At 45.8% G+C, this 11,823-nt stretch overlaps 1 protein-coding gene across 4 annotated transcripts in view; it reads right to left on the bottom strand.

Annotated features, from left to right (window-relative positions):
- Positions 1-10,504, bottom strand: part of MST1R (macrophage stimulating 1 receptor) — a 56,994-nt gene extending 46,490 nt beyond the window's left edge. For 2 of the 4 annotated variants that reach the window (XM_035105970.3, XM_035105967.3), the window contains exons 1-2: positions 9,926-10,504; positions 5,333-6,650 (exon numbers count right to left, since the gene is read on the bottom strand). In XM_035105970.3, the coding sequence (XP_034961861.1) occupies positions 5,333-6,541 (1,209 nt within the window). In that variant the 5' untranslated portion in view covers positions 6,542-6,650; positions 9,926-10,504. The remainder of the gene's footprint in view (positions 1-5,332; positions 6,651-9,925) is intronic. The other 2 variants (XM_035105968.3, XM_088662133.1) reach the window with 2 other exon arrangements.
- Positions 10,505-11,823: the final 1,319 nt, after the last annotated feature.

Here is an 11,823-nt window from a genome sequence, read left to right on the forward strand (position 1 = left end):
TACCTCGGTTTATGAACAAAATTGGTTACGGAAGTCTGTTCATAAACTGAAGCGTTCATAAACTGAAGTGAACTTTCCCATTGAAAGTAATGGAAAGTGGATTAATCCGTTCCAGACGGGTCCGCGGCGTTTGTAAACTGAAAATTCGTAAACCGAGGTGTTCATAAACCGAGGTTCCACTGTATTTGGAATTTTATACTTCAGTCCTGGTTGCAATGAACAGTTTACAGTATTTTCCCTCCTGTTGTATCATACAGAAACAACCTTGAGATTTACAAATGAAGGGCGATATACAAATTTAATACATAAAATAAATAGAAATCAGTGCAGTATAGTATTTAGTATTGGTCTGGGACCAGGGAGACCAGGGTTCAGGTCCCCATTCAGTTATGAAGCTCACTGGATGCCCACTTCTGCTCAGCCTAACCTACCTCCCACGATGTAATGGGAAAGGGGAGAACCGTTTATGCCAGCTTGAACTCCTTGGAGAAAAGGCAGCATATAAATGTAATAATAAATAAATAGAATGGAGAAAGTGGTCAGGGAGAAGATTTTCTTCCTCTCAGCATCCAGTTACACTGAAAGTTGGAGGGTTCAGGGCAGACAAAAGAAATCACTTCTTTGTGTGCCATGGGCGTAGGCAGGGGGGGCAGGAGGGGGCAGCTGCCCCCCCTAGAAGCAAAAAATAATAATGTATTTTACAGACCATAACCAGCACTTTTCCCCTCCAAAAACTGAAGTGGAAAGGGCTTTGCTTTAGCAAGAGCAGCTAAGTCTCCGCTTGCTGGGGGGGGGGGGACACAGCAGTAACAAAAACACATCAAATAAATAAAGCAAAGTGGCTACCAGTAGTTAAGCAGTTAAGACAATGGAGCATATATCCCCAGGCAAGATTCGATAGCTGACCATTTCACCCTATTGTTCTTAAGTGGGAGTTGTTAATGAGCATTCAGGAGCATTAAGAGTTCTATTGGCGATTTAATGAGGGTGCAGACTCAGAGGATTCAATTTGACTAAGGTGGCTCTGCAAGGCTAAAAAGAAGTGAATAAGAAAGGAGGGAGCTGTAGCTTTGACAGACACAGTGATGTTTATAAAAAGCATTGGTGTTCCAGTCTGCCCCTCCTCCTGCATCTGTATAGTGTAAATCAGGGGTGGCCACCTCCCAAGAGACTCTGATCTACTCAGAGTTTAAAACTGGGGGTGATCTACCCCCTTTTGGGGGGTTCAGGTCAAAGCTGTTGAGTTTTTTTTAAAGGAAGGGAAGCCCTGTTTTTTGGGGTTTAGGTCAAACTTGTTGAGCTTCTTTTAGGAGGGAGGGAGGCCCATTTTTGTTTAGGGCTTCAGGTCATAGTTCAACTTTTTTGAGGGAGGAGGAAAATTTTGGGTGAGCTTTTTTTAGGGGGGCCAGTGACCTACCAGTGATCTACCACAGACATCCAGTGATCTACTGGTAGATCACAATCTACCTGTTGGACATGCCTGCTGTAAATCAAGCAGAGAGAAAGCTGCTTACAAGGCTCCTGTACATGCAGAGTTCCAGCATCACAGCGTCACCCAGAGGCACCCACAAATATGAGTTATCCCTCTCTCTATTTCTTCCTTCCTTCCCTCCCTCTTCGATCCTTAATAAAATACAGGGGGGGGCAGATAAGCCCCACATAGAAAGCCCATCAACATGGGGGGATGACTCTTTCAAATACTGTATTTACCAGTAATTGGGGGGGGGAGAGGCACCTAGGCCTCTAGGAGTTGGCTGCTATGCCTAGGAGTAGGACAATTCAAGAAAGCAGAATGATGCATATGGTATGGTAATATATCAATAGAATTGTAGAATTGTAGTCGGAAGGGACCACAAGGGTCATCTAGTCCAACCCGCTGCAATGCAGGATTTTTTTCCTAAGGTGGGGCTTGAACCATGGTTGAAATATTATGCTGATATGCAGCAACGCCTCGGAGCCGTCGTGGCTGCGGCCATGCCTTGCCCCGCCCTCGCCCGCCCTTCCACCCCCTCTCGCCTGCCCGACCCTCCTGTCCTCTTGCTGCAGAGTTCCAGCATCACAGCGTCATCCAGAGACACCCACAAATATGAGTTATCTCTCTCTCTATTTCTTCCTTCCTTCCCTCCCTCTTCCATCCTTAATAAAATACGGGGGGCCAGATAAGCCCCACATAGAAAGCCCATCAACATGGGGGGATGACTCTTTCAAATACGGTATTTACCAGTAATTGGGGGGGGGGGGCCACCTAGGCCTCTAGGAGTTGGATGCTATGCCTAGGAGTAGGACAATTCAAGAAAGCAGAATGATGCATATGCTATGGTAATATATCAATAGAATCATAGAATTGTAGTCGGAAGGGACCACAAGGGTCATCTAGTCCAACCCCCTGCAATGCAGGATTTTTTTCCTAAGGTGGGGCTTGAACCATGGTTGAAATATTATGCTGATATGCAGCAACGCCTCGGAGCCGTCGTGGCTGCGGCCATGTCTTGCCTCGCCCTCGCCCGCCCTGCCACCCCCTCTCGCCTGCCCGACCCTCCCGTCCTCTCCAGCTAAGCAGGGTAGCCGCCGTCGTTGCCAGCCCCAGAAGCACAAGGTGGCCGCTGCTGCCCCCGCCACGATGTCATCAGGCCCACTGGCCCTTTAGCCCCGCCCACTTTGTGGCCCCTCCCCTTCCGTGCCTTGGCCCCGCCCCTGAACGACCATGGCTTCCCCCCCCCCCTAGTTTTGATCCTGGCTACACCCCTGTTGTGTGCAACATAAATACTGTATTTTTCGCTCCATAAGACACACCCGACCATAAGACACACCTAGTTTTTAGAGCAGGGGAACAAGAAAAAAAAATCTGAGCATGGGGAAACGGCGAACACCCTGCCCGCTGCTCCCAAACCTTCCCGGGGCTTCAGGGTGAGGGGGAGGCTGCTAGCGAGAGCTGCGCAGAGTGTGTAAGCGGCTCTCGCTTTTCAGCAAGCCAGGAGGAGGGACAGATGGGGCTCCCATCCATCTCTCCTCCCGGCTTGTTGTAAAACAAGCGGAGCGAGAGCTGGGAGCCATGGCTTCAGCGGCAAAGGCATCCCTCCGCTCGCGACTGCAGCGGCAACCAAGGGATCCCGCTGCCGTCCAGTGCCTTCACTTCACGGTGAATAATGGAATTTGGTCCCCCAGGAAGCAGTGATGGCCACCAACGTCAATAGCTTTAAAAGAGGATTAGACAAATACTGATCCTCAACGGTTACTAGCTACCATGGCTGTGCTGTTTTCAATGCTAGAGGAGGCAGTACCACCTGCTGGGAATTGCACTTGTGCGGAGCGCTGTTGCACTTCTGCTGGCATGCTTTTCATAGGCATCTGGTTGGCCACTGTGAGAACTGAAGGCGATATTATGTGGGGCTTTGGCCTGATCCAGCAAGTCTCTTCTTACATTCTTATACCCTATGCTGCCTGCACAAGCAGATCGCTCCCAAGTAACATATGAACCAAATTTCACACACATTAGAGCTGCTATGTATTTCTTCCGTGTTTGTAAGCATGCCTGGGATATCGGGTACCAAAGCAAACAGTAGCATGCATGCCGCAGCACTGAGGAACGCCAACGTCGGCCTAAGGGCAGTGGTGCTTTTTAAATTACCCCTTCTCACCTCTGTTCAATCAGAAGAGCCCAGACCGAATGCACATTCCCAACCCATCACAGCAGGGAGATTATGAAAAAGATTTCAAAGGAGAAATACTTGATTTTCCAACTGCCTACGCTTCAGAAAGGGTGTGCACTTGGATTCCAGCCACCACAACTGAATTCTGGTTTTGCCCCCATCCAGCGTATACTCGTTGGACTAATCATTTTATCTTCTTCTATTCCAGCTTTAACGAAAATGATGCAATAACATCATCGCCATGGGAGACTCCGTAAACACCCACCAACACAAAAGCCTCCCCACTCCCTTTGAAAGAAGCGGAAGTACATGTTGCAGCAAGTAGCCATGAAACAGCTGCGTGGGCTAAACGATGCTAGTGAAGCTGATGAACATAGACTGCTGAGATGGAGACTGCTTCACAGCTTCAATATTAACGAAATGGGTAGATTAAAAAAAAAAAAACCCAAGAAAGCCAGAGGCACAGAATGTGAAAAGGATTCGGGAGTTGGTGTGGGGAGGGGACTCAAATATGGAAGATAAGTATGCTTTGACTGATTCTGTTTTAAAACTTTAAAAAATATATATTTAAAAAATCCCCAGCATGCCAGAAGCCTTAAAGCATGCAATTCCAGTTACCACATTGCCTCAAAACATGATGCTTGTTATTCTAGTGGTACCCCACCCTCCATTATTCAAAGTATCTTCTTTTCCTAGTATTTGAATGTATTGTGGCCATTCTGATAAATAAATGAAGATCAGCAATACTTTTAATCAATGGATGAGTTCTAGAGAATCTTGGACTATAAAGATTAAAATGCTGGTCTGGAAACAATCCTATAAAGAATTCCCACAGGAGTTATCAATATATCTAACAACTTCCAGATGCGTAACCATGCTAGTCTGTTGAAGCTAAAACAACAGAGCCTTATGGAATCTTACAGAATAACAGATTTATTGTAGCACACGCTTTCATGGATTAGTATCCAATTATTATCATTATTAGTATTATTATTAGTTTAAGGAAGTTTTTAGTGTTTGATTTTATTTTTAGTATTCTGTTGGGAGCCACCCAGAGTGGCTGGAGAAACCCAGACAGATGGGCGGGGTATTAATAACAACAACAACAACAACAATAACTGTATTTTGCTTTGAGTTTGATGAATAATCAGCAAATTAAGTAAGGTTATTATTAAAGGGGGAAAAAACTTATCCTGGATCTTTAGGGGATTTGCACTGGCATCCACAAACCAAGCATACAGGATTTTGATTAGTTCTTCCACACCAAGATGAATGAGAAAATAACTATGCTTTGCTCACAGCATGGAGCTGCTGCTAAAAATGGCAACCCAGAGTCTGGTTCTCTCCATCTTCCCTATAACGTAGAAGTAGGCCAATATGTGGACCTCCAGGTTGTTATGGAAAAAATCTACGGTAGGTGCGAGGCTGCTCAGCCACCTAGCACGTCGGGCAGAGCCCGGGGGTCCCTGCGGAACAAAGAAGGAGTCCAGCCACCAACCGGAACAAATAGTGTAGACCAAAGTTTATTGCGCAACAGGTTCAAAGAGGAATTGAACCCCTGTAAAAAATACTATATATAAGTGACTAATGATAATTTCCTCTAACCAGCCCTAAGAATCACCTCTGATATCACATATAATAATTTCATGTAAGAAGACGGGAAATGATTGCTGGGAACTCACATTATGTGGACAGTACTCCAAACCCTGATAAAACTTCAGTCCTCGAGGCACATGGTTGTGGACGTCCACATTGCAGCACTCCTTCATCCCTTCATCGATAGCCTCGTTTATCTTGTTCACGGGGAAAGCACAAACTGCCGAGTAATTCTGGGGCACTTTGCTGCCTGGCAGGCTTTCAGCAAACACCCCAAAGAGAACCAGTTCTCTGTCGGCATCACTGACAGTGATCTCAGGAGCCAGTTTCGAGCCAGGCTGGGTAGCATGAGCTGCTTGCAAAACATTAAAAACGACATCCCTGGGGGTTGCTGCAAGACTCCTCTTCCGCTTGGTGTTAAAGCGACAGTCCAAGTTCAGTTCACGGTACGTGCGTACGTCCGTTTCATCAGTACTGAGCCTTGCTATCCTAGTGTGGTACACGCTGGACTCTGTGTTTTCTTTTTGGACTGTTAGGAAATATACAAAGTCCCTGTATTTAAAGGAATACACATAGTTAATTGGGTATGTGTCTCGAAACACAGGTAGCACCGTTAAGGAGTGGAAAGGATGGTCGAACCCTTCCGCATTACTCTTGAGTCTCCGTATAGACACGGATTTGGGGCTATATGTCTCCGCAATGTTTCTGTTAATGGTAGATGCAACGTAAAAGTATACTGTGTGTCCCACATCAGAAACTACAACTTTAGTGCCTAAAGGACTGGCCACACAGTCTGGACACTCAGAAGGCTTGTTAAATTTAGCAGAGAACAGGCATCTGGTGTCAACTGACACAACTTTGCCCTTTTTTTCAAACTCATGCTGGAAGCAGACACCATGATGGGAAGTCCCACAACTATAAAGCCAAAATTCTTGAGGATCCATCACCAGAACGCTGTTATCTGTATCTTCGGGATTCATTGGCCCTTTCACGGGGCACTTGGCACAGATCTCACACGCGGCGTTACCCCAGGGACCAGTCACTATTGTAGACAGAATTTCCATCTTTGAGTTCAACATGAAGATCTTGTTCCGAACTGCAACAAAGATCACATCACCGTACTCAGAAGTGACAATGTTCTGAATGGAACTCCCAGCATCGAATGTAGGGAAGCTGTACTTCACTGTAAAATCTCTGGATGAGTTAGACCATCGAGGTGGGCATTGCCATGCCTTCCCAATGATTATTGTGGGCAATAACCCCAATGTGAGGCAAAATAACAATGACACACCCATACTAGGGAGGTAACAGTAATGCAGAGTCCCAGACCTCAGAGGCTACCTCAGCTTTTCAGTTCTGTGTGGAGCTGAAATCCATCCAGAATAGTCTACCATCGCATTGCAGCTGAAAAGGAAAGAAAATATGAATGACTGACACTGAAGAAAAAAGAAAACAAGCTTGCATTTAAGTGTTATGGAGCATCTGATAGGAGAGGAAGATATTGGGAAGCTGTGTTAAGTCTGCTGCAGCAAAAACAACAGTTCTGTGGCACCTTAAAGATGAACAGATTCCTTATATTTTTATATTTTATTTATTAAAATAATTCATATTCTGGGAAACTTCCAACATAATAAAAACACAGCAAAACATCACACAATTAAAAACTTCCCGATACAGAGCTGCCTTCAGAGAGTTGTATAGTTGTTTATCTGTCTGACATCTGATAGAAGGGCATTCTACTGGTTTACAACAAAAATAAATAGAATACATAAAACCAGTGCTATTTGTCTAGAAAAAGAGGTGCCGGAACTCACCATGAACACCTCCCTTGTTCTCTTATAATGGCAATTGTGCCCACCTGAGAGGTGCCAGAACTGGGTTCCGCCAAGTTCTGGCTAGGAAAAAAAAAAGCGCTGCATAAAAGCATATTGTAAAAACCAGTTAAAAGCAGACATCAATTAACAATTGTGGGAAGGTGTATTCTTAACTGCCTGGATAGGCCTGGTGGAATAGAAAAGTTTTCAGTAGGTGTTTAAAAGTTGAAACAGAAGTTCCTTTCTTACAGCATAAGTTTTTGTGGGTCGCACAATAAGAGGGAGTTGGATCTCCTTGTGTACAGGAATCCTCTACAGAGGCTATACTGTCCATGAAAATCCGGCCATACAATGTTCATGAAAATCCGGATGTATGGCAACCTATGTTGGCAGTGCCGTTTTTGGCAAATAAATTGCGTTTTTGCCAAGAAAGCTCAACAACTTTTAGCTGGTGCCCATCATCACATCTGTGTCCTAAGTCTTGTTGCTTTTGATCTGATGTTTTCACCAGACAGTAAATGATCTAGGCATAGCTGCCAAGTTATCCCTTTTTTTAAGGGAAATTCCCTTATGCTGAATAGGCTTCCTCGTGAGAAAAGGGAAAACTTGGCAGCTATGGATCTAGGGTGTGAAAATCTCATGGATTAAAAAAAATTTCCTTTCTTTTATCAGTAAAAATTATACTAAAAAGCAGGTGGAGTATGTAATAATAATAACTTCGTAAGTATTATTTCCTATATATGTAATTGGTCTACATCAGTTAATTTACAGGCAGTTTTACACTGACTATCAATGGGTTTACCATATTTTGAAAAGATTTTAGTAATGTTAAAATTGAATTAAAATTATTCATATTAATTATTTTAATTGAATTGAATATGACAATACAAACAATAGAATACAAAAAAGTAAAACATAACAAGAGATGACCGGTACATCTATTATTAATAAAATTTGACAAGCACCGTAAGTTATTTTTACAACATCCTTCAGTAATTGAACCAATATAATAATCCCCTTTCCTTTTATTTATGGTTTTTACATAATCTGGATGATATAACTGCCAGATGGCTTTGGCAATTTGGGACTGACTTCTTCGTGAGCCTTATTTCATTTCTAATAATGTCTGCCATATAAACTTTTCTGTTTCTGGAGACAAGAGACAAGGTTACCCCCAACATTCTATATTGGATGCTGGGACAACCCCTCTGCCAAAGGCCTCAGAGTTTGAAAAGGAAATCATAGCAAATTGCATGGAATTTATCTATATATATGTTTTGGGTGACCTCTTGCCACTTTTAATTTATGCAGCAGCATAATATTTAATATTTACAGTCAGTTTTACATTGGGTGGGGCAAGCCACCCATTGGGGGGGCAAGCTGGGGCAGGGCACGCTAACCAAAGCCTCACCGCTGCCTCCCCCTCAGTTGTAGGGTAGGTGAGGGAGAGCGGGCACAAGCCCCACGCTGTCATTTCGGGCAGTGCAGAGCCTCAATGCACCCAAGTCACTTCCAGGAGAGATGCATGGCTCAGGTGTGTTGCAGGCCCCACGGTAAGTGCCGTGCCCTGCAGTGGTAGGGCATCCCTGGTTCAATCTCCAGCATCACCAGGTGGGCCTGGGAATAATCCCTGGCTGAAACTCTTTTAAGAACTGCTGCCACTCAGTGTGGACAGTACTGAGCTAGATAGACCAATGGTCTGATTTTCTATAATGAAGCTTTCAATATTCCTGAAATCCCCAAAGAATAAACAATGGCGCTCTCTCTTTGAATTAACAAATGAAGCAAACATTAAGTGATCTGGATAATCAAATCTCATTATCACTGGGTGCAGCACACACACAATCCTAATATATGGGATGAAATGTGCACACAGTGCAAACGTGCATTCTTGGGTGCGGCTAGCACATAATAATGGAACACCCAGATACTTTTTTTAAAAGTGCCTACTCTCCTGTAGAAATATCTCCATCCATTAATTCTCATCCTATGCATACTTATTCAGGAAGTTCAACTGAGTTTACTCCCAAACAAGTGCAACAACATGAATCACCCAGTAAGTTTATTTCCCCAGTGCACAACTGAAAAGATGGAGGGGTTTTAAGGGGGTTAGGACTTCAAACATTACACAACAGCAAAACCACATTTGGCACCAGGAGTGTACACTCACTGGGAAGCCCCAGCCAGGCCAAAGTCCCTGGCAACCCTACCTGCCTAATACACACCAACAAGCACTGTTTCGGGATGAAACATTTTTGCCTCACCTTTCAATCTTAAGGGGTCAAGGCAGCTTGCATAAATATCAATTATATATACACACACCATTAAAAATAATAATCACAACTCCAAAACACAGCAAAACATCAGGATTCAATCAGATAAAAGCAACTGCCCTTGACACACCCATCTATCAAGAGAATGCCAGGAAGGAGGTACAGTAATCGACTTTTTTCATAGCTTCTTGCTTGCTATCTAAAGCGCAGCAGTGAGTATGCCAAACGAACGTTTTCGCACATTGCAATTTTCGTGTGCGCGCATATAAAAGGGTGCATTAAAAAGAAAAAGAGAAAAAGCCATGTGATAGCTGTGGGCAATGGGTGTCTAGTGTGCCCTGCTGAGCTGAGGCCAACTCCGGAGCAGAAGCGAAAGCCAAGCCTGCCGGAATTGCCCTCGCCCGAATTATCCCTTCTCCCAAGCGCCCTGGGCAACAGGTGACCCAGGCGGGAAAAGCTCTATCCCCCCGGCGGGCGAGCGCACCGCGCAAATCCCCCTCGGGGCAGGCGCGACGGGGGAACGAGAAGTTTCGCCCCTTCCACGCGACCAGATCCTGATTCAGATCCCGCAACGCCCTCGTGGACTGCCTACCTCAAGGCTGAGGCCCCTCTGAGCTCCTTTCTGACCGCATACAGCGCGACTTCCCAGTGGCCAAGGACTCACCCCGCCGCAGCCGCCGTCTCGGACTCTCTGAACTCTGCGCCGACTACACACCTGGTCGGGGAGTCTCGCAGGCGGAGGACGGGACGGCACCGGGCGGGGACAGCGCGCCCAGGGCGGCGTTCAGCCTGCCTCCGCCTCCTCCTTCTGCCGGGCCGCTTCCGCAGCAACCGTAGTCTAGGGGTGGAGCGGGGCGGACGCTCTTGTAGGACAAATGACTTCCCAGGGACGGAGGCGCAGCCCGGGTTGGCCGCTGGCGCGTTCAGAAGTCGCCCTGTCTGGCAAAAGAGAGACCGGGACAGGGAAAGCGGTTGTCCCCTCGGGCTGTGTCCTGATAGCCGGCGGCGCTGGCGACTGTGGCTACTTCTCGGGGCCACTTCTCAGCGGAACAGGGCGCAACCCGTCCCGGTTCTCACCCCGCACTTTCCGCTGCGGCCAGAGGACTTTGACCGCCTGCGGCTCGCGTTAGAAGGGTATTCTAACGCCTGCAAGGGAAAGACGCGTGTCTGTACTAAGCACCACGGTGCCTGACCGGAAGCCGTGATTCCCCGGCGTGTATCCCTTAGTTTCGTCGTGTTGGTTTGGAGTAGCAAAAAGAAAAAGAGGGAGGAGGGGACTCTTAAAGACTTTAAACATTTTATTATGCCGTAATAAAGTTGTTGCTTTTAATGTTTTCCACAGTAGCCTTTCTTCTGTGTTTGTAGGCTCGTTCTGATTTCAGACATTACGAATTACAGCGGCATCGGCACTTGTCTGGCATGCGAAGTATGTGGGTGGATGGTTACGAGGAGTTGCATGAAATTTATTGCTTAAAAAATAAAAATAAACTCAAAAGTTCCTGGGAAAGGCTACAGTATGTTGTAACTGGAAGCTGCCCGGGAGAGACCGTACTGGCTGCGTTAAGGGTGCCGGGAATTATAGCTCTGAGGGGTAAACTAGGATTCTTTTTTTTGCGGTGCTTTAAATGTATGATGTGTGTACAATATACTCCTCTTTAATACTTTCCACTCCTGTCGCCTTGCAGCTCAAAATCGCCTTCTCCCATCGGTTTTCTCACAGGTGAAGGAGAAAGGAGACCCTCCTAAGACATTTTGCTGCCTGAGGAGAAATAGCAAATCTCTCCCCCCCCCCCACTTCAATCCACCGTCAAGGAGCATAGTAGTTATTCAAGGCCAACTTAGGTATTTGGCTCCTGAAAACTTTACAAGCAACCTCTCGCTGAGAAGAGGAAAAGGCAATAATATAAATAAGGAACAATTTGCTGCCCTTTTCCCACACGCCAGATCAGCTGCCTCGGGCAGTAGGCAAAGTAGTTCTTCTTTTTGAAATATGCAGTGGCAAATGTAAATACGGGATGGATAGGTAGATGGGCTGCTACTGTGTAATATGGGTAAAGACCCACACATGGATCCTAAAGTCGGTCAGTGTTATTCCCTCCCTTGCACACTTCCTACCACCACAAGGTAGAGCCGGAACCTGAGAGTTGCACTCTGTCTGTGCAGCTAGGAATATCTCCAGGTGAATACCGTATTGCCATAATGTTCACAAGAGAAACACATCTGAAAAGGAGACTTGACATGCCGAGGCAATCATTCCTTCCTGGCACAAGCATGCATGCCCTCAGTGGCCTGGAGGACTACATAATGCTAGATTCAGCAACAGCAGCACAATGGGGGGGGGAGGGTACAAGTATGAGGGGAGGATTATTCTGTGTTCTGAAATCATGAGAGGAGTCCCTCTACAACCTACTGTCTTTGTGCAGAGGGAGCAGTGTTGCTTTCAGAAGGAAACAGTTCTAATTTTAAGATGGCTGGGCTTTAAAAATCTAA

The sequence above is a fragment of the Zootoca vivipara genome, chromosome 2, assembly GCF_965207765.1.
Source record: "Zootoca vivipara chromosome 2, rZooViv2.hap1.1, whole genome shotgun sequence".
Classification (NCBI taxonomy): Eukaryota; Metazoa; Chordata; class Lepidosauria; order Squamata; family Lacertidae; genus Zootoca; species Zootoca vivipara.